The sequence below is a fragment of the Apus apus genome, chromosome 4 (assembly GCF_020740795.1).
Source record: "Apus apus isolate bApuApu2 chromosome 4, bApuApu2.pri.cur, whole genome shotgun sequence".
Lineage (NCBI taxonomy): Eukaryota > Metazoa > Chordata > Aves > Apodiformes > Apodidae > Apus > Apus apus.
This window is the reverse complement of record NC_067285.1, coordinates 12632921-12656230: the sequence shown is the minus strand read 5'-3', so window position 1 is coordinate 12656230 and position 23310 is coordinate 12632921. Positions and strand designations below refer to the sequence as shown.

The 23310-nt window shown below is 40.0% G+C and overlaps 1 protein-coding gene across 2 annotated transcripts in view; it reads right to left on the bottom strand.

Moving 5' to 3' along the window:
- Nucleotides 1-305: 305 nt before the first annotated feature.
- The window catches only part of STN1 (STN1 subunit of CST complex), a 45089-nt gene continuing 22084 nt past the window's right edge, over nucleotides 306-23310 (bottom strand). For both annotated transcript variants that reach the window (XM_051616567.1, XM_051616566.1), the window contains exons 4-10: nucleotides 20153-20224; nucleotides 18211-18372; nucleotides 16839-16950; nucleotides 15922-16084; nucleotides 9107-9229; nucleotides 8438-8510; nucleotides 306-4029 (exon numbers count right to left, since the gene is read on the bottom strand). In XM_051616567.1, coding sequence (XP_051472527.1) covers nucleotides 3872-4029; nucleotides 8438-8510; nucleotides 9107-9229; nucleotides 15922-16084; nucleotides 16839-16950; nucleotides 18211-18372; nucleotides 20153-20224 — 863 coding nt within the window. In that variant the 3' untranslated portion in view covers nucleotides 306-3871. The remainder of the gene's footprint in view (nucleotides 4030-8437; nucleotides 8511-9106; nucleotides 9230-15921; nucleotides 16085-16838; nucleotides 16951-18210; nucleotides 18373-20152; nucleotides 20225-23310) is intronic.

The window sequence follows — 23310 nt, the reverse complement described above, 5'->3', positions numbered from 1 at the left end:
GGCAAGAGGAAACAGAATTCCAGGAAAAATATTTCATACAAATAAAACTGTTGAAACCATCATTACCTCATAGGACCTGGAGAGCGAAAAGACAATACAGATAAAGCAATACGTATAGAAAGAGAGGCAGAGAAAGAGAAAGCTATTAGCAAAAGTGGGACTTGGACTAGAACTCCAGCACCTATCCATTCATCCACTCCCAAAGCTCTTCTCTAACAGCTCCCACCAATAGATCTCAAGAGCTTTTAACGACTAACATTAAGAAAAACTGAGGTTTATGCCCTACAGAGGCATATGCCCTGTATTATCCCCAGTTTATTTAGAGGGAAACTGAGGTATGAAGCAACCTCACCTCTTCTCTCACCTAAGCAGATGGTGGGGACTGGAGGTAGAGTTGTTCCTTCATTTCCTCACCAGAAAAGCAATCAGGATATTTTACTAGAATAGTATATTAACATTCTTTGATAATTCCTATTCTTGGGCTCTGCATTTCTATGAAGACAAAACAAAACATTTTAAGGTAACATTAAAAAGCTGACTGCTTTTGAAAACTCCATGTTCCTTACCTGCATTTTCCTGCCACAACTGTTTCTATGGAAACTGGGACTGGCCAGGAAGCAGCCCTACAACATGAATTCTCACTTGTCAGTTTTACATTAAAGTGCAACCTTCAAAATCCTTTAATAAACCAGTAATAATTGTGTTATCACTGAATGTTCACACAGTATTTTGTAGTTGTGGTACAAGTGTTAAGAATCTTAGGTTAAGAATTTTAGCAGTGTTCATGATATGACTCTCTTGGTTAAAGATATGATCTTTAAACAGAGAGACAGTTTATTAGCAGTAAAAGCCCTAGTGTGTTTAGTTAGACTTACATAAAAGTGACTTATACCAATATGGGTATGTCTAGACTGCTGTCACAGAAGCATACTGTAGAGATACTGACTAAATGGGTAAATTGACCTACAGTGAGCTCTGTGCTCCCACAGCTAGCTGGGGTACTTCTCTGCAGGCATATGACTACAGTATTCCCTGTAGGTACAAGAGAGGGAAAGCACTCAACCAGAGTAAGTGTTAGTCTGTATTGGGTGGCTACTGTGGAAAAAATAAAGCACACAAGCTTAAGACACAACTCTTCCCTCCAATCTGTAGAATCTGTGTAGCTGAAATCTAGGCTCCTCCATTAATTTTAACTTTTCACTCCTGTAAAAACTGTAGACTCCCTTATGCTCACTCATATTTCCCTGAGTTAAGTGAGAAAAATCCCTTTTTCCTGTTCTTGGGAAGCAATCTTCAACAGAATACACCCTCAATCACAAGAGTCCAGCATCGCCAGTGAGGACCAGCTTAAAAACTTCCAAGAAGAAAGTTCTGTCCAGAGTTACTTACTGTCTTTCCTGAGATTAATTCTTCCCACCTAATCTCCGATGCTTCCCAGTTGATCGGTGCTTTCAAACTGTAACGGGGGCAGAACAGAGTGGGAAGACACTTGTATCTGGATCAATCTCCAATGTATAGGGGGTTTTAAGCAGACTTCACACAGAAATGCATCTAAAACACAGGAAGTGCAGCATCCAAGTTGGAGGCAATAGAACTCATTAGATGCTATGCGTATGACTATCCAAGCTACAAAGGACAAAGATGTAATCTTGCTTTGGTGTGAATTTAATTTAAAGAGACCCTAAAGAGCAATTCAGTCTCCAGACTATCTTTTCCTCCAAGATTCAGCTGTGCAGTGCTCCTCCCAAAACTCATCCAGCCCACACACTTGGCTGACACCCTCGTGAGACCCAGTCTCTCTCGTTTCTAACCTGAGAGGAGATCACCTTTCCCACTAAACTAGCAGTGTTATTTTAAGCCTTTCCCAGCAAAATCAGATTCTGATAATACAGGACTTTTCAAGAAAATGGCAAAGTTGGTCTCTTAAATTAGTTGCCATGTTCTTTCATATAGGAATTGATATTCCAAACTACTTCTCTCATAGTTAGCCCTAGTTTTTAAGCATCACTTCAAACTTATCAGTAATCAGAGCAGGAATCTGAGAAGCTAATCTTTCCTGTGGCCAATCAGACCTTTTTGTAGGCATAAAATAAAGTTACCTCTTCACTCAGAATCTGGACTTCTTTCCTTGTGTTTCAGAGATATTGATGGTGGGGGGAAGGCTTGTACAATTCTTTCCTAATCTTTTATTTCCTTCTGCATAGGTATATCCTTTCAGCACATGTTCAGGCCCATACTAAATTCTGACTAAAACGTATTCAACTCAAAACAGAGGAAAAAATGCTAGGAGTAGGGCAGCCTGCAGCAAAACCAACTATGGAGCCGTTCAGCATGTAGGACATTTACAGCAAAAGAATGATTCCTACACAGTTTTCCACTATGGACAAATGCACCACCTCTTTAAGGCAAGAGTTTTCCACAGGCCTCTGAATGCAAATGCCAAATATTCTGTCATGCTTTTCTCTTAGCCTATATCTCACAGCAGCCAGAGCTTGGAATGAGGCATATAACAACAAACCAGAGACCTGGCACACATGGGTCTACTCCCTGGCTTTCCTCATGCATATGGCTTATTTTTCCCTGCTATGTCAATCCTTATAGGGCTTTACCACTACATCTGCCTCCTGTGAGTCTGCTATTTCAAGTGTTAGAGGGAAGGTACAGAAGAAAGAGGAAAGATACATTCAGTCCTTTCTTCTCTTTTAAAGTTGAAGGTCTCACATCCACACCATTAATTAAACAGATTAATTAAACAGACAAGCCTCTGCAGCAGAAAGCCCTCTCTAAGGATAAATACTGAACAGCTCCAGGCTTTGAACTGTGGCACATAACAGAATTTTGATTATTCCAGATCAAATGTCTCGCATGGTAACCTTCTTTAGGCAAATGTTATTTCATCAATGTCTTGTGTTCCTCTGCAAGCACAGACATGGATGGTACTTTTCCCCAAATGTGGGATGGAATATAAGACAAAAGACAGAAAACAGGGAGTATGGATATTACACTGGGCCTTGCTGGCTTCTGTATTTTCTTGTCCAAAGCATCTGATTTATGGTTTAGCATTTGTGATACAGATAAACAGCAAAACGGTGGCTGTTTCTGAGAGTTCTGATCTGAACAGAATCCACAACAAGAGGAATCAGTAGTGCACACAGTAGCCAGGGGAATCCAGGCACGCTTGACAAGCAGCGAGCAAGACTGCAGGATGGGAAAGGCAGACAGGACCCCACTTCTGAATGTAGCTTTTCAGAGAAAGGTGAGGACACTTTAGTGGTGGCAAACCTGTGCACATTCAGAAATACATCTTTACAGACATGGATACACCAGCACTGCCAGGAAGGATAGGCAAATATTTTGATTGTTTGCTTGCATGTCCTTTCTTTAGCTGTTTTAAAGTACACATAAAAAGAAAGATCCACAGCTATTACCATATTGAAAGATCACAAGATCAGTCTTCAAGCCAGAAAAATGAGTCCTGATAAGACTACTGCTGTAAACAGTGCTCTTTGGCAGTGACTTTTCTTTGGGGCTCACCAGATGTAAACGTGAGGACAGCCATGTCACATCTTACTGCAGGGAAAGAGTCCAGCTTCTCTTCCAGCCCCTCTGCTGTGTTAGGATGTTCAGAATTAGCTTGATACAACTTCCACTAGGAGTAGCAAGTAAGTCAGTAATATTAAAAAACAGGTATTTAGACAACTTCTCTGGAGCTAGACAAAAACAGCATTTGGAGAATCAGAATGCTTTTTTTGGGTTTTTTTTGCCTATCTAGACCATTCTAGGTAACAGCAGCTTTTCAGGGTCACCCAACCTCTCCTTTTCCCTCCTTTACACTGAATGGATCAGAACAAATGTATCTTATCTTCTCTTTCTAAAATACCATGTAATAGCCTTCCATAGTGCTGACAACATCACTGTTACTTTCCAGCAGTTCCAAGACACGGCGCATCACTGCTTCAGTCACAGAGGGGTTGTAGCTCAACCTAACACAGCTCAGGACATGAAGGAAATGGCAGCCTTTTTCAGCATCTGCAGAAGAAAAAGAAAAATGCAGCCAGGCATGGAGGAAAGACTTCAGTCTACTTGCCTCTTTTCAACTACTATAATCCAGAGTAGTAATGAAAAAACCCACAGCAGTTAGATAGGAAGAATGCCCTAGGTACTAAAACAGAGACACGTGCATTCAGAGGGAAGAGATCCAGTCTGTGTCTACAGTTCTCCAGGTATCAGCTGCTCCCACTATCTTTTCTGAGGTGTGTCGGGGCTGTAGAACTAGTAATGAGGGTGAAAGATACTCAGTCTTGCAACCTTTAATATACAGGGCTCATTCAGCCCAACCTAATGAAGAAGTTAATAACGTAAGGGTACCTCCACTGTCCACCTATGCAAGCGATCCAGTTTCTGCAACTGCAGAAGAAATCGAATTAAAATCCCTTTGCTCGTACCCAGCTCCGAAAACGTCTAGAACGGAAGGTCCGTGGCCAGGACCTCTAACTGCTTGCCCAATGCTGGCATCTTGTGGAAAAACTGCTACAGTGCAACTTTGATTCACCTAGCAATTCCATCCCCACACTTCAGAGCACTCGGACAATTACAGCAGAATTCATGACTTCATACATGGCTTCAGTATCGAATTTTATCTCCTTTTAAGAAGAATGAACTCTGGAAATGTACGAGAGAACATAAATGTAAAAATAAATAATTAAATCCCGTTTCCCCAGAGGGCAAGCCAGAGACAAAGGTCCTTAATGGCTGCAGTATTGAACACAGCTACTGTGTGCCTAGTGGAATGATCATTTGAAGCTCAGCTGTCCCACTCAGCATTTCCCCCAACAGACCCTGCAAACCCATTAATCATCAGTGCTGCAGGCTCTTGGTCTCCCTAAGTACTGAACTCCACAACAGATTCTCCTCCATGGCTAACACCAGAATACTAGCATACAGGAGACACACCAGAGCAAATTACTTTCCTTCTCCTCAGCTTTCAGCTCACATGGTGTAAAATAAGTTTGATAAGGGTACTGAGGAACTTTCATGGGCAGGGAGATAACTGTATTTTGTTGTTGCTGCCTTTGGCTTTATTTTTGCCAATTTGTACTCTAGAAATGGCTCGGAACTGCCTTAGAAGCTGCTGAGAAAAGTCCCTGGTAGATAGGAGGCAATGCTGAGTACTGATAGTTAAACAGTTCAGCTATTAGACTGTGATTCAGGCAAAGATGCTCTTTTAGAAGACAGTGATCCACAGTGTGATGAAAGATCTTTGTGGCTAGGGACCAAAAATACATATATCACCTTAGGATGGATAAGTGCAGAAAACAGAAAAATGCCTCTACCTGGTCACAGTGACTGTTGTTGCAAACAAAGTGAGTAGCTGCGCTTTGCATTAGTCATAAGTTTGTCAAAAGAAGGTCAAAGCACCCATCCCTGATCTGCAGTAACTTAGCTTAAGTCTGAATTAGATGAGTGACTCAAATGTTATCCAACAGTGCGATAAATATTTCCTCTTAAATGCTGGTAGAAAATGGCAGTTTAGGGTAGCTGCAGGTGTGTACAATCATTAAATAACCCAGACACACTCCTAGTCTATGACTCAACTTTGAGGGAATACACTCCTTGTAGTGGAGTGATGCTGTCTTTCTTTCATTACCATACTAGGTTCTAACTTTTGTCCATCAGCTGAGATAAGCCAGGATGTGATTGTCTTGCCTGACTACCAGTATCAGAGAGGACAGAATTATACAACAACTACCATTTGTCCATGGTGGACCTCTCACAAAGAGTCCATTTTGACACATTAAATTTAACTTCAAGAGGTTCTGGGGTCTCCTCTCTGTTATTAGCCTTATGTAGCCTAAAATCAAAGCAAACGTGTCAAAAAAGAGAAAATAAACAAATCTAGACTATCTACCATTTACAGTTCAGTCTGGAGTCAAAATGTACTGTCATCCTTTTTCGGCTGCCTTAAGCCTCTAGATAGACCCACAGGAGCCTCACAGGGCATTGAAGATCAGGCTGTTTAGAATTAAACTTGGAGCCAAAAACTAGGTTTGTCACGTAGGCATGTTACAGATCAGGGTTTGTGGAGCTCTGACTAGGCATGCTGAGGATTTTTTTATTTATACAATAGTTCCAGGCAGCTGTGTTAGACTTGAGAATGTGTTACAACTCACTCAGTGGGGTGGGGCACTGCCTTAAAAACTGGCAGAGAAGTAACTCATTGGAGAGAAGGGTTTGATTTCTCATAAATCAGTTTTCCTGTCATGGATTAGTGTCACTCTTGACAAGTAGGTAGTTCTTTCAACAAACAAGCAAAAGCCTTGAGGTATTAGCATGTTGTTTTCCTCACTGCAAGCCTGCTCACTACTCAGGGCCAAGAGGATGGCTCAGACTGCCGTCCCACCAGCAGAGGGGGCCCGGCAGCTACTGAGACTTCTGTGCTCTTGGATCATTCAGTGACAATAAAACACCCACAGCATGCTGCTGACTTTGATTGAAGCTTCTTGACTTCCCTTCTCAAAATCTTCTATTACCAGTGACCAGGTCACTAAAACGGTCATTATGAAAACTGAAAAGCAATTGTCCTCTTTACAACAGGAAACTAAGTAGATGGAAAGCTTCAAGGAGAACAAGAGGCTCTGTAAAGCAGTTGCTATTTTTAACCTGCTCAGTACAGAAAACATGGCTTTGAGGATTCAGGACTCTTGAAAGTCTTTTCTGTGATGAATCCAGGAGTATATCTCTGCTGTTGACTCCTCCTGACTGGGAGAAAGAACCTCCCAACCTCTCATGGAGCACACAGTACTTTACCAGTGTGATAACGATGGAATCGCAGAATTGTCAGAGTTGGAAGGGACCTCTAGAGATCATCTAGTCCAACTCCTCCACTAAAGCAGAATCACCCAGAGCCCATCACACAGGCCTGCATCCAGGCGGGTTCTGAATATCTCCAGAAAAGGGGACTCCACAACCTCCCTGGGCAGCACTGGAACCAGTGCTCTGTCACCCTCACCGTAAAGAAGTTTTTCCTCATATTTAAATGGAACTTCCTGTGTTCCAACTTGTGCCTGTTGCCCCTTGTCCTGTCACTGGGAACTACTGAAAAGAGTCTGGCTCCAGGCCCCTTGCACCCACTCTTTAGATACTTATAGGCATTAAATAATAGACAAAATGAGAATTAAATACCAGGCAGTCTCTCAGTGCCCTGTGTCAACTGTATACAGACTCCAGCCTTTATAGTGGCACAAACATTAAACAACAAAATGGATTTCCAGGAGAGCTAGCTGATGTACAAGATGGGCAGAAGAATGACTTGACTCTTACAGAGATTGTTTTGTGTTTGTTAATTGGTTAAAAGACAATATGGCATAGCAACTTGTTGCACTGAAACAACCTCAGGCAAATGAGCCCATCTTCACCTGCATGCCCAGTAACATCTACTTCCTCCATCCCCCAATGTTACAGAACTTTTATCTCCACCAACAAACTTTGTCTACAATCGTACCACTGCTTAAGGCAGCCAGTTGAAAACTCAAAAATAATACTTCACTTAGGCTTTTTTCACTGCAACTAATGATCATGCAGCAGGTCCTACAAGCACTGTTGTAGTTACGATAGTATAAGGATATGAGCAATTTAAGATTATATGCCTTATGTTCTAGTCAGTCATTTATTCTAAAGGGCATTCTACCCCACAAATAACTGCACTCCAGCAGCAAGCGATCCCTGCTGACATGTTCTGCTCAGTTAATTGGAAGAAACTCTGTAGCAAGGTATCTGTGTAATTAGCAGACATTCAAGTCAAGCACAAGCTATCACTATGGCAATAAGACACAATAGACTTGAGGGACAGGGGTAACTCAGAAGCCACACGAGGTACTTTACCTGAAAAGAAGTGGATTTTATTAGACTGAAACACCTGCCTACAAAGAACAACCACCTGAGCTCTACCTGAACTTAAAATCTACAGAGCATATCCTAGTGACTTAAGTGTTACTGTTGACTTAACGGAGGTGGAGATTTCACCCTTCTGTGTGAAAGGTTCACCTTTCACACTTGTGTCAACTTCCCTGTATAAACTGTACTAGCAAGATTTGCTACTTATCCAGAGTGCAATGCAACAGCTGCAAAGTGCTGACCTAACTTCATTACATTTGGTTCCTCCCAAAATCTAAGTATTCTCAAAAGATACAGATCTAATATAATGGCTGCTCATTTCAGATCTGAGAGGTTTGCTTCCTGCTGGGCACACCTGCTCTCTCCATGCTTGCAGGAAGCTGCTCTTGCACTCCTGCTTTTAGTTATGCCAATTAGCTACACCAGCAACTTTACTCTGCGTTCACCAGTAGGGACAAGAAGTGTGTCTAATTCAGCAGCAGGAGGAAGTACTGTCATCAATATATCAGCACCAGCTCACCACACTGACCACTCTGCTACTTACGCCTGGGTTTTCGACAGTCTTCTTTTATCACATCAAGGGTCACTTTAAGCAGCTCCTTATCATGGTCAGTCACCTGGAGAAAACAGAAGAAACTGGCAATTTATAGCAGCTCATTTCACATTAGATGGCATGAGTTTTGAAAAGCAATCCAAAGCCATGATGTATTCTAAACTAACAATGTCATAACTACACTCTGCATTACATACTGCCTCCATGATTAATATTTAATGTTAAATCTTCAGTTATTATTTTAGTACCATTAGCAGCATCCATGAGTTAGATGAAGAACAGGATATACCAGAATTCAACCCAAAGGAAGGTGACTGACCCAATACACCAGCAAGTTTCAGCCCACTTCAATGAAGAGAACTATCCCAGGTCCCAGCCTTCAGTGTGCTCAGCTGTGTCAGCACAGACTGGCAATGAAGCAAACACAGACTGCACCTGGAACAGCAGCACTGCTTAAATCTGGTGCCAAGTTACAAAAAGAATAACTTGGTGTGTGATACAGAGGTAAAAACAACAGTGAAGTAAGCTGCAGATAAGACTTTTGAGTAAACAGACAACACTTGGATGTCCAGCTTCTCTTTCTGAAACATTTCTACTGTTTCTGCTGACTGTGAAAGTCTCATTCCTAAACTTGTTTGCAACTACAGCTCAGTTCCTTACATGGTATAAGTCCTTGGAGCTACTAGGTTTTTGAAAAACCATGCCTTTCTCTTGTAGCTTCTTTATTGCTTCCTTAAAAAGACTGTGAATCCTTTTGGAACTGCAGTGACTTTTTGACTTCACCTGGATGGGAAGAAAGGAATGAAGCAGATGGTGAGAAATCTCAGCTCAAGTAACATTACCAACAAAATCTCGAGATACTTTCAAAAGCAAGAGTGTTTCAGGTGATTGTTACACATTTTTCTTCATTTAGTAATTCAGAAACTGTATCTGTTATGTATGAACTAAACAACATCTACAAGCTTTAAAAACACAAAAATCCTTGAACATCAGAATATTGTGATATTTTTAAGGCAGCACAATCTCCTAACTGCCTTATTTTTATTTAGCAGCTGTATGATTATGTACAGAGAGCTCTCTTTTAGAATAGGCTTGTGATGCTCTCAGAGCATTTCAATGTTCAACTAATCAAGCTTTGAACATACTCAGAGTTTTCCTGGTAAAAACAGTAGGAAGACAGAGAAATCAGTGCTTTGTCTTCAAGAGGAATTCAACTGTTGTGGACTGGATTCCCATCTCCTGATTTGAAAATGAAGCAGTGTCCAAAGAAAAGGAAGAAACTGGCAAGAACAGTATTTATTTTTGTTCCCTTAGTTTCCAAATTTTTACACACCTTCTGGTCATGCTCTTAAGAGTTTCTGCAAAGCCTAATGAGATGAAAGGATAAAAGAGCATGCAAGAAATTAAGACAGACATACAAGATAAGGAAGCAAAGGAGTCAGTTTTGAGGGCAGGTGGGAAACTAGTATCTTGTGAAAGGAAAAAAGTTGGCTGTAAGTCCATAACTGAAGAGGTTATTTAGAAAAAAGGATTCTGTGTTTGGGACACATCTAACAGAGTAGGAAGGAAGAAAAAAAAAAAAACAAAACAAAAAAACAGAGAAAAGCAGGGTTTTTTTGGAAGTAGAGCAGAGCTAAGACAGTGGAATGACAGATAAGGAAGTGGAAGGAAACAATCAGTTGTGAAGAGGAGAAAGTATGGGTAGATAAGAGCAAGACCACAACTTACTCTTCTCCATCTCTATCTGTCCTACTATGTCCTTCAACCTCCCATTTATCTACAGACTTACTCAATTGTTGTTCCTTCTTATGTTGGGAGCATACTGTGCTCCCTGTGGTTTTCTTAGAGAACAGTGCTACATTGCTTCCCACAAACCAACATGTGATAACTAGAACCACACCAGAGCAACCAAAGCAAGATTTGGCAAGCCATTTCTTCAGCTGTCACTGTAAATGCTTCCATCCTATCCTGAACAGAAGCATTGACTTCTCATTTCCTATTTCACTCCTCAGATGAACTCAAAGGAGCCTTGGGAGTGAAACAGGCAACCACCATGTACCAGAACAAATTTACTCAAATATGTGAAATGGACACACCATTAGCAGTGGAAGAGTATCGTTTCACAAAACATTCACTTGATTCTTTTGCACATCTCAGGTGAAACTCTGCTTCTAAGCCTGGAAGCTGATGTGCCTAACTGGAAATAGTTCAGAGATCCCACAGGGATACTAGTGTTAGTATGTGTCACAAGTGTCTCCATCCCATTCCTCCACCTATTCCTCAATATATCAACAGGCCATAACCTTATCTCCCTCTCTCTGTCCCACAACAGTTAACTATCGTTTTCCTTTCAAATAGACAGTCTGAAAGAATTGCCTAATACTTCAAGATAATTAACATAGAACAATAGCTATTATTCTCGTTTCGTTTTTCTCCTGTTCCAGACTGAAGGACTTCAGTGCCCCGATATTTGTCTGTCTCCCTGTCCACCACAACTGTATCAGTTTGGATAACAACAGACACACTTCTAACCATAAACTTGACTGTACATCTGGACATCATTCCAGTTAGAAGGTTAATGCCACTATCATATTTCTGTTCATACTGCCTCTTCTGAGGAACTGAAGAAACGAACATAGAACATAGCAGGAAGAGTGAAGAGTGAAGAGTGACTATTTTCTAATGGCAAAGCACGTTCTTGTAGCCATATGTAAAATGAGACTTTCCTTCTCACTCACAGGCAGTTATAAATCCTCAAGAATTTAAGAAACTGCTAGCAAAGCAACAAAGACTCTGATCAATTTTTAATGTGAAAGCAAACATTTGGGGAGAAGAAAAAAATATCTCCAAAGCATGATAATTATTCAGTTTGGCTTAACACTGAGATCCCGTCAGAAAAGGGAGATAATTAAAAACAGACTCTCTGTGAACTGAGACACAGCTCAGCCTGGATGGATACTGAAACAGAATCATTAAGAATGCAAGTCAAGGGATTGACAGAATGAAGGCAAAGAGGCAGTCTAGGGAGCAAGAAAATCAGTAAGCAGCTGCTACATATCAGCACTGTCTCAGACGTGCTGCAGAGTCCAAGGGAAAGGGCTCCATGGCAGAAGAACTGTTCCTGAACAACAAATAAGAACTCCTGCCATCTTCACGGGCTTTAATATTATTCTGAAATGACAGGAAAAAATTGGTTTTTTTTCTTTGTGTACCCTGGAACATTCTTCCTCCTCTCCATCCCACCAAGTAAAGCAACAGTTGAGTTTCTTTGTGAACACAACCTAAAATTACTTAACCTGTTCTTCTGGTCCACCCAAAACATCTTCAGCATCTCATCCTGCAAATTCATAAGTCAAGAACACCTCTTTCCAATACACCATCTCTTTCTTTTATGCCAGACTAAGCCATCATTTCCTCTGAACTTGGATTCCCCCTCAAAGTCAATGTGCACCTAAGCTTGTGATTTAGTCTACTGAGCAAAAATCTACAAGAGACTAAACACAGGGCTATACACAGAGAGAAGAAATCTAGGACTATGAAATCCTAAGTGATATCACATCCCTGCTTTTATTTCAGGAGATTGAAAAATGCTTGCATTTCTCCAGTTACAAAGATGTACTATGCTGTTAACATGGCTCCTTCTGAGTCACAGCTTATTAGCCATCACTTTACTTTTACAAAGCTTTTCATCTGAGAAATACATATTAAACAGTTTAACTGTGGATCCAAAGCAGGAGAAAGATTTGAATCTGGATTTTGAATTTAGTCTCACAATGTTCAGATCTCATTTTGCAAAGTGCCCCCCTTCAACATGCTTTAGTTTCAGGGTGCACAATTTCAGCTTCTCTGAAGTGCTGACAGCAGGGGTTCCCCCAACTTCCAAATTAGGTCCTTTTCAAATAAATGAAGCTGTACATCCAAACACAGGAGCATCAAAAAACATCACTTCTGCAAAACATATCCCTTCCCTTTTCCCCCAGGAGAGGAAAGCAGCTATTAAATAACAATTTTACCATGTCACCCTCCCTCCCAAAACCAGCCAAAGACTTTGTAGTAAAGACAACAGAAGAATCCATGTCTCCAGAATTAAGTTGGCATTTTAATCAATATATTCCATCTGCTGGGTCTCACAGAGCTTAGTGGGCTGGTGCTGTGTGACCAGTTAATCTTAGATCTTTAAAACAAGACAAACTCTCTGTACAATCAATAATAGGTCAAAGAATGAAGTGGTACAGGAATTAGTCAGTCTGATCAAACACTGAAAGTATGTAACCTTTGGCTCATTATGAATCACAACACACCCTGGTGGTGTTAAAGTTTCCTGGTATAACCACACACGTGATTCTACTCATGGAATTGCACTTTGCAATTTCTCATGCAGTGTTTAATCCTTGGCTTAGACAGGCAACAATTTTAGTAATAGTGATTCTGGACATGTCAGTCCTTAAGTCCTATAATAACGTTGCAATATACATATTTAAAGTATCAGTGAAGCTTTCTCAAGAGGCAGGAAGACAAGAACATACCATCAAGAATGTATAATGCGCTATAACTACTGCACAAGGTATAAAGTAAGCATGACCAACAGTGAAAAACTCCCAGCTTTAACTACTTGTCACTGCTGACCTTGAGATAATATTTAAATCAAGAGAAGTGAAGAGTCTGGAAAGCATAACTCAAGTTGTGTGTCCAAGCTAGTGAAATACACAAGCTATGCAATACTAAAACAGCACACACTATGGCTTGTGCATGGAAAAAGGGCATTAAAATTGTTAATCAAGCCTGGCTGGTTGCAAGTCAAATTTAGTCCAGTTGAGAAACTGGATGTATGAAGTTCACATGTAGTTTTCTTTAAAAAAAGAAACCAAAGGCTTGTCCATTTGCCAAATATAATTGCCTAAGTCCAGGAAGTACACAAGCACAAGATTACTTTTTCTGTTTTTCACTTGTCATCTTCCTTGTGGCACCCACCCCTCCAATCTCAAATGTAATTTGTTTTAAGGGATAAGGGAAAGGCTACACCTCAGGGATAGACAAGAGACTGTTTATATGAAATAAAGCTCCACTAGTTTTAAAAATTGTAACAGATTTGTTAATTTTTAATTATTTAAAAAAAACAACAAACCTGTCTCATTTTCTTACCCACCCTCTATAGACTATAAAATTAAATGTTCCCTGGTATATTTTGAGCATGACACATGATTTGAGTTCTGCCATGTTCACCTGCTAGAGGGAAACTTATTCTAGTGAGCCAGACTGCACTGCTGATGAGCCATTATGGCTGGAACTAGGTATTGTAGGACATATATGGGATGTGGACAGGGCTCAGGTACAGAAATGCTGAAAAGGAAGAGAGAGGTGCTGCATACTTCAGGCTATCCCAGCTACCTTCTTCCTCACTCTGCTCCACTGCCAATGACTTCCATAGCAGCTCACCACCTCCCTGGAGAAAATGTTCCATGGGGAGATACACTCCTAGTAGGATGAACACTGTGCAAGTACTTTAAAAGTTAAGAGATGAAGGAAGTGTACCACATAATCTAGGATCACAGGGAAAGGAAGAGGGAGTAAAGAAAAGAGCTTAACAGCAACTGTGATCTAGAACACTGGAATCAGTGTAAAAAATAAAGTTACATATCCAAATAACTAATCTTCTCACAAGCAGGAAAAGCGCAAGAAGTGAAAAAGTGTGTACATTGTGGTGTGGCATAATTAGTTTGGTCCACTCATCCAGCTCCTGTCTTGCCAAATAGGTATGAACTAACATTGTTCCACAATAGCAGCACCCTTTATTCTTTTGGTTTAAGAGTAACACAAAACAGATGTCTACAGATGGGAAAAGAAAGGAAAAGTGACAGATATCAGACCTATTACACTTATTTTTGTGGATCAAAAAGGGTACTTGACCCTATCCCAAATACAGGAAGTGACAACTTCAAGAGGTAGAGCAGAGGAACAACAAAATGCATTTCCAGAGCATTACTAGACACTCCTCCTAAGGCATTCCGGTCACTTGACAACTGCAGCTTCTTTCTTATGCAAAGAGATAGAAGCCTCCTTGCAAGGAATTAATACGAAAGGGCAACAGGGAGAACTGCAATTTCTAAATAACCATCTGTGTGCCCAGATTCCTGGGACATACACTCATACCCTTACATCAGGGTCAGGAGCAACTATTAATTATTATGATAGCTCCTCATGACTGCTAACAACACTGATGCGACATTGTTTTTGTTAGTTTGATTTTTCTTTTGGTGCCTTTCCACATTTGTTTTGCACCAGTTCCTACTTTAAATTGCTTTGCAAGTTATTAATCTTGCTCTTTTTACAAATGCTGACACTTCAAAGATGGGAATTTCCAGAAAAATGACCACATTTAATGCAGAGTTTTTGAGAACTTTTAATACTGCTTCAGCTAGTTCAGAAAAAATACTCCGTTCCATGTTGGATATTCTGTTATCAAACTTTTCCATAAAAAATGAGAGTAGTTCCTGTTATCTAAAAGGGATTGGGGTTTGTGGTTGTGTTTTGTTTTTTGTTTTTTTAAGAATTAAACAAACATCAGATGTTAACATAACACAGCCCTTAACCGTACAGAATCAGACAGTTAAAATGACTGCCATGTATTTATTTCTCTACAGAAAACAAAAAACGTAAACAAGTGAGTCACAAGCTCTGGTTTAAGTTTCAGTTGCCATTGGTAACATGGTGAAAGCCATAACTGCTACTACTTTTGCAGAAATTTACCACTTCACATCAGTTGAGAATCTGGTTTGCAGTTTATCCAAATAACATAGAGCAATATAAAGCCATTTTACCATGTTTTTTGTTCCACTGCCTATTCTGCAGTTGATCAAGAGCATACTATCTCACTGGAAAGTTTCTTAACTGTTTGATTACACACAACTGCATGTCAACTGATTTAAATTAAATCCTACCTTCTGATCCTTTCAATCATGGCCACAGCTAGATTTCCAAGAAGATAAATATGTAGCAGAGAGCACTGTTCATCCACTCATAATCACCTTTGGAAAGCTACATCTCTTGAGCTTCAAATGAGAAACAAGACAAAGACACTGTGCTCCCTTCTCGTGATCAAATTCAGGATCTCAAACATGTGTCCCAAATAGCTCAAGCACCTAAAAGGCATCTCCTTTTTTGATACTGCCACTATTTACAGATCAAGATAAGTTAGTGCCTATTACAGACTGTAGGGTTACTCAGCCATAATATGAGATTACCCTTAACAGAAATTTCTCATATGGTTTTATTTGGTCCAGGTTTTTATGTCTCAGGTTACAAGGTCTCCTGTAAATAATATTTCTTCTGTAAATAATTCATGCAAAAAGCTAAAGCACTTGTGGTTTTTGAATCCTCTGAAAGCACCAGTCTCTTATCCGGATGTTTATGCTTTAAAAAAGCACATGGTATTATTTCCTCCCACTAAAAACTTGAAAACAGTTACATTCACTCACCTCCTGACAACTGTGACTTGGTAGATGCACACCAGCAAGTGACACGAGAGTATCAATTGTTTCCAACTCCTGTTGATAAAAGGTCTGGATTTTGTTTTCTAATAGAAAGCCTTTCACTTTCTCATGCAGCATATTGATTGAGAAATTCTGACCCTCCAGGCCACTGCAAGGGTACACAGAACTTGTCAAAAGGCAAGAAATACACTACTAACATTTTTTAGAACAATTACCTAAAGTTAGCCTGCTAAACTGGTTTTCAAGGTCAAAGGATCAAAAGGTAGTTTACTGTCCCTAAAGAATTTGAATTTAAACCTTTAACTAAAACAGACCAGTTTAATAAGCAATAAATATCCAACTGTTCCTCTTCAATCCTTCACTGTTTCAGTGCTGTAATTTTAAGATCTGCAATGTCTGAAATCACACTAAATGCATCAGACCTGCCAATAAGCATCCAGCTACCCTTAAGCTGAATACAGGAATGGATGTTTGACTCAGTTTATTGAGGTCATTTCTCTGTGATTCGATGATGACACAGGCAGCAGAAGCTGAAAGTATTTCAAATAGCTCCTTATCCTTACACATAAAATCAGGTGATGACACTCCTCCATCTATCTGTTGACCTCACATCCAAATCTTGCTCCAAACCCCAGTTTTCTTTACTAAATGCAAGAGGTCTGTATGCAGTATTTTGCTGCCTTCCTAAAATCCACTTCAGTTCAGCATTGTATTTCGTTTCTCAGATTATGGACAAGTACCTCATCTGTATGCATCATCAACTGTTGGGAAGAAAAGCAGGCTGTTACTGTATGCTTGAGTCTAAATCACAGCTGGGCCCTGTTTTATCTTTCTCTACAGTTATTGCAATAACAAATAAACAACACATTTTGCCCCAAGACTAGTCTGGATACTGCATTTACCTCTGTCCCTCCTCAGGGCCTTGGAAACGTTTATCATAAACTTCTCTATAAAGACAAGGGAGCTCCAGCATTCTTGAAATCTGCATATCACATACAGGATCATCCACTTTATCTGGAGCAACAAAAAGAACACACACTCTTGGCCAAGATTGCCACACCAACCTTTTAAGACAGTATACCTGAAGCAGCACAAAAGAGCTTGACATGCCTGTATTATATACATAGCAAATTTTTTTGCTCATTTTTTAAAAATAACACAAAGGCCTCTCTGGCTTTTACAGTTTAGAAGTAGGTAAATGACCTGTTGTGGTGCATTGCAGATTATGCATTTGTCTGACAACTTATTTAACTGGAATCTATTTTACCTTTCAGCAATCTTCATCCACTAGATAAATTTAACACATAGTAAGGAGCTTTATTTGGGCCAAAGTGGAAGTGATTTAGAGGCTTTTTGGATTGTGTGGCTCTCCTTTAATGAAACAATGATATTAATACCTGCCCTTGAATGGGTTATAGATTCATAAATCTTCTGTCTGGAAAGGAAGGTTGAATTCCCTCTCATATTTTAGTTAGAACTGAAAAATCTAGACATTTTATCTGAGCTACACAGGGTTTTAAAGAGACAGGCTTTCCTCCACGGAAGGAGTCCTTTTAGTATTGTTTATGAAAGCTTTCACTGGGAAAAACCGACTGTTACACAATAGCACAGACATGGAGGAGGGAAGACATTATGTAAGTGGAAGCTCCCAGGGTGTGAACAGTGGACTGCAAAACCCAGCTGCCCACAGAGTGGTCAGATACAGGGGTGGCACCTGCAGATCTGTGCTCAAGTGACTGAAGATGAAGAATATTTTTCACTCATTCTGCAGAGCCAGGGAGTTTAGAAGAACCTGGGCTTCAGTGGTACAGTGTGCCCATGTGCTGCTGTCTGTCCATGGAATGGATTACACAGGCTGTGACAAACAGCAACCATTTATCCAAAGCAGCTAACGCTCTTGATGAAGTGTGACATAAAAGGTCACCAACTCCCTTCCCACAGGCTTTGGCTGTTCTATTTCAACACAAAGAAAATGGAAGAGCAAGTCACTCGCACAGATACCCAACCACAGTATCTGCATAGCATTCTTGTATGCATGCTAGTCATCTTTTAAAGATTTTCCAGGAATGCTTCATTCACAGGCACTCTAATCCCAGACATTATGTAGTGTGTCTTCCAACCTTACACTGCTAAAATTGAAATAAAGACATATAGATGAAAATGTCTTTAAAAAAACAACAAAAATAAAGTGGGAAGCATTCAATGAATTACACACATCTTAGATCTCACAAATTCAGACAAGTAAGTTATGTATGTCAGATCCATAACACTCACAAAAACAGGAAGCCTGAATTTCTCTTTGTTGCCTGTAGGTTCGTATGTGACCTCTGACCCTGATAATATCCCCAATCTCCAGCTTGGTTTTCTGGCTCACCATTTCTTGGAGTTTCTTCATCTGTTCAAGCACAGTAAGGCTGCTGGGGGTGCTTGGGCAACCTGTAAGAAGTGCAGGGAAAGGAGATGAGGCATTAAAGCCAAGAGGACTGTCCTTTTGCACTCATCCAAACACCTAAGCATCACAGGAGTCATATTAATAAAAAAGGGTTAAGGTCCTAGGCATCATGTGTCCTGGGTAGCAAAACTTTTGGGTGACAAAGTTACCTTATAGTGTTATATTATTTAAATAATTCACCTAGGGAAAGTGTAAAAGGGAGGAAATACCAAATTACCACTGAAAATGTCTTAGATGGGTTGCAAAATTGAAGCATAACTTTTAAAAGGGTTTTGTCATTTTTTTATTTTGTCACGCTAAGATGGAAGAGAAGGGAAAAAGAAAGGTCAGATTAACTTTTTATATAAAAGAAGAATGAGTCATCTGAGGTGGGGCCAAAGTATTCGTGACATGCAATTTGGTGTCTACACTGAGGTAAATGCAGCTTGACAGAGCTCCACATTTATGTAACACACCTTTGTAGGAGAGTAAATTCTTCGTAACTTGCAATCTGATTAATGATCCTGTTATCCCTGATCACAATTACAAAATGCTGGTAGAAAGTTTCCTGTGTCCCCTAGGAGATGGTTTCTTTAGCAGGTAGAAATTAATTAATTTCCATTACTAACATTGTCCATTCATGCGCTACTGATGTACATGGCAAGTAAGAACACAAGGCTAAAACAAGTATTCTGGGTCCTCATTCTATTTCAAGCAGTGCTTCATGCAATTCCTTTAATGAATTTAAGTGCCTCATAAAAAAACTGATTTCATTGCGGGTCCCTATTTTTTTTTTTTTTTTTTTTTTTTTAAAGCTGTGCCCTTATATCACCTCTCTAAAAGTGAGAGCCACCTTCTAGATTCCAGCTGGAATGATTTATACCACTTGTTGTATCATTGCTAAACATAAGTATGAACTACCACCCTATAGAAATGGGTTTGCCTTTTACATCAAGCTGTCCTTTCCCCATTCTGTGCATGTGTAACCCCAACACTGGCAGATGACACTAGCAGCATTTATTTCAGTAGGATTTGATCAGCTTCATATCAGGGTTATCAATTTACTACATGAGCTTTCAGGAAGGTCCATAGCAGAACGTATTGTGTTCTTTGATCTATGAGAAATGCTGGGAAAAAAAGCAAAGAGAAAGCCAGACACCAGTGAGTTGGTCTCTTACTGAGTGTAAAAATAGATTCATTTAAAATGCACAATTTCTGCACATTTAGAACTTTCCCAAATTGTAGAAGACTGCTGTACCCTCCCACTGTGTTTTAAGATATTTTTAGGTTCATCACTGAGACCATATTCATGAGAAGGAGGAGACTATGAATGCAAACAAAGAAGACAAGATGAATCCTGAAACCACTGTATCACAAGAGTGGGGAACATAGACAAGGTAGCTGGTCAATGGATTTACTTTGGAAACAGTCAGTGACATGTGGCAGATTTCCAGCCTAGCTCCTCACTAGATGAAATCACAAAAAGAACTGTAATAAGAGGATTCTCTGAACAATGTCACAGCACAGAACTACCATACCATATTGCTCAGATAAGGACTAGGCACAACAAGTCACCATGTTGGTTTTGTTGGCATCACCATTGGACACAACACAAAAAGTAGTATGAAACTCCCAAAATGGCCCAAGCTGTAGGATTTGGTTGTTTAAAAATAGCTTTTAAAAAAAGTTGAATTTGCTTTTCTGCAAGTTTGATCACTTACTAAATTACCTAAGACAGAGATGAGCAAAAAACGTAGTCAAAAGAGTATGTATTTGATAAATTACCTGATAAGGATGTTTCTGCTACCATGGGATTTTTCCAGCAAACACAATTTATAACTCCAGTACTATCATCCACTGTAAAAAAAATAAAAATAAAAATTAAAAAATATTGCAAGGATTGCAGAATAAGAAAGCAGGTAGTGGTGTTCTAAAAGGTGAAGTTCCACAGATATGTAGGGAGATGACCGCCAATTTGATACCTCACTCCCACCAGTCTGAAAGGGAAAGCAGGTGTTCTACTCCTACTTGTACCTCTGAAATAGTCTCCACAGTCATTTCAGTACTGAAAAGTAGCTCAGTACCAGATACCACACTCATGTGCATATTCAGCAAAATAGCAGATATATTCTCAAAAACAAGATCACAGAAGCACAGAATATTAGGAGTTGGAAGGGGCCTCTGATGATCATTGAGTCCAATCCCCTTGCCAGAGCAGGACCAAAAAAAACTCACTAGGGCAGATCACTCAGAAAGGCATCCAGACAGATCTTGAAAGTCTCCAGAGAAGGAGACTACACAACCTCTCTGGGAAGGAAGCCTGTTCCAGTGCTCTGTAACCCTCACAGTTTAGAAGCTCTTCCTCATGTTGAGGTGGAACTTCCTGTGCTCAAGTTTGAATCCATTGCTCCTCGTCATATCACAGGGCACAAGATCAAGCACTAATTTGAAGTGTGAGGCTGTAGCACATATATTGGGTACTAAAGGGTTTTAATCTCATTGACAAGGCCAGAAGAAGGATTAGTGTTGAAAGATGAAGCCAAACAAATTGAAGTAGGAAACCAGGCACAAAACACAGAAGTGACAGTGAGAAAAGAGCACTTCAGCACTGGGGAGTACAGTCAATAAATAGACTAGAAGTGCTGCTACCTCCAGCTGCATTGGTTTCCATGCTGATACTGTGCACAGTCTGCTGGCCTTTCCTGTACAATAAGATCTTGCAGAGAGCAGAAAAGCAGCTCCTCTAGCCGGGAAGGACAGAGCACATGCTTGTGGTTCTGCTCTAGGCCAGGAATTCACAACTTAAAGTACATGTCCTGGTGGCATGCAAACCACTTCCATCGCCAAAAAGCTTAAGAGCTTCTCCTGAGCACAGGAGCTATCTAGCTTTTCCTGTTTTACTGGTACCTAATCCAACTAAGTTTTGTGATTTCTGCTGCAGACACTGCATTGTCAAGGACAGCAGAAAAAGACAAAACACAAAGAAAACTTAAAAACTATCAGAAGAATCAATTGTTGACAGATCAAGGGATTGCATGTAGATAGTATGCCCAACAAACACTAACTAAAAAGGCACTAAATGTCTGTCAAATCACAGCAGGAATCACATCTCCAGTCCAGCTAATGCTCCGAGAACCTTGTTCCTTGAATTTAGCAGTCTCCAAAATTGAGCTTCCACTCATCAGAAACCAGAATTCTGCTTCTTAAACCAGATTCATGTCTACAAAAGTAACAGCAACGTTTACAAAGAAGGTAGTGATTGGTACCTGCAGTCAGTTTCCTCTGGGAATCAGAGCATCAAAGCAAAATGCCTTTGCATTGTCTCATGTGTTTTGAAACAATATCCCTACTTGGGGGGTCCAATTTAAAATCATTGTCTTGTCTTCCTGTTTCCCAGTGGTTTAGCTGCATGTTCCTAATAACAAAAATACAGCATTTCTAAGATGTGAGCAATTCCATGTTCCATCACAATAGAATGGTCATCTCATTACTATCCTCTTTTGAGTTGCTGTGCCTGCAGCTATTTCAGCAGCTTTAATTTTGTACCAGAGCACTGATAATGATCTAGCTGGTAGGACTTCCTCTCCTTAGTATAGACAAAAAGCAACCATTTCAGTAGGATTCAGAGCACCCATATACCACCAAACCGCTCATGCAAGCCAGCAACAGCAATAAGGAACAGGGTGGATGACATTTCACTATTACATTACTGCAACTTCTAGATGTTCCAGCTTGTGATTGGCTGTTGGATTGTTTGTCCAACTGCAATAGATACACTTCCTAAGAAAGGCTTAGAAACAAAACAAACAAGACTGAAGGATTAGGAGGCCAGACTCCTCCTAGTCAATGTAACAGCTGAAAATGGAGTACAGGAGAGACTACCTCTTCTTGACCACACAGGGAAGCCGGCAACAGAGCAAGACTGAAACAGTGTTTTCCTAGTTCACAAAAGAAAGCTTTCAGCAAAAAGACAAAAAACTCCTGAAGCACAGATGAATGAGAACTCTTGCAATTGTATTCTAACTAGACAGGAGAATTTTAATCTATTTTAAATACACTCAAGAGGACTACAAGCCTTTGAAAACTCCCTGTGCTGCCCTTCCTCATCTCCTTGCATTTAAACTTTTGTTTGTTTGTGGGTCTGGTTTTTGTTTGTTGTTTTTGTTTTGTTTTGTTTGTTGGGGTTTGGGGTTTTTTTTACTCTTAACATTACCTATTTGAGGGGCAGCACTCTCAAAGTTACCTGGTAAATGAGAGAATTCTGTTAATTTTTATTTCTTTATAACATAAAGGGTATGGTTTTTGTAGGGCTTGCGTGAGCCTACTGAGATCCTGGTGAGATTTTTTTTCTGCTTGTTTTTAAGACAAGTGCCTTTCAGCCTTTCAAAACAGTTCAGCAGTATAAGAAAAAATGTGATGTTTTGTTAAAAATGAAAGTAAGAAAAAGAGTTCTGAAAAGTGCATTAGTTAAAATGTGAGCTTGTTCAAAGCTACAATTTAATTGACCATAATAATAGCAATAAATAATAAAAATATCAAAATTAGGTTTTACACAGCACATAATTTTATTAATTATTTTTTTTTTAGGCCAGGAAAGAGTCAATTTATTCTCTTTCACAATTATTTTTTGTCATCAGTTCTGGCTGTGTGGTTTTCCGCACAGAGAGGCCCTAAGATCCTCTTAAAATAAGCAGCGTATATTCTGAAGCAGACAGATAGGAAATAAGGGGGGGAGACAGTGGCAGTGACAGAAAGATATTTCAGTTCCCTATCAGAGAAAAAGTACAAAGGGGGACCTGCTTTGTAATTCACTTTTAGGCAGATGAAAAGTGAGCAAATACTGAGCAGTGTGCAGCACTCCAACTGATGCAATGCCTGCCCTGTGACTCACCAACCAGAGTCTGTTGAAGTGAGGGAGGCAAGAAGTTACAAGCAGGAAACTC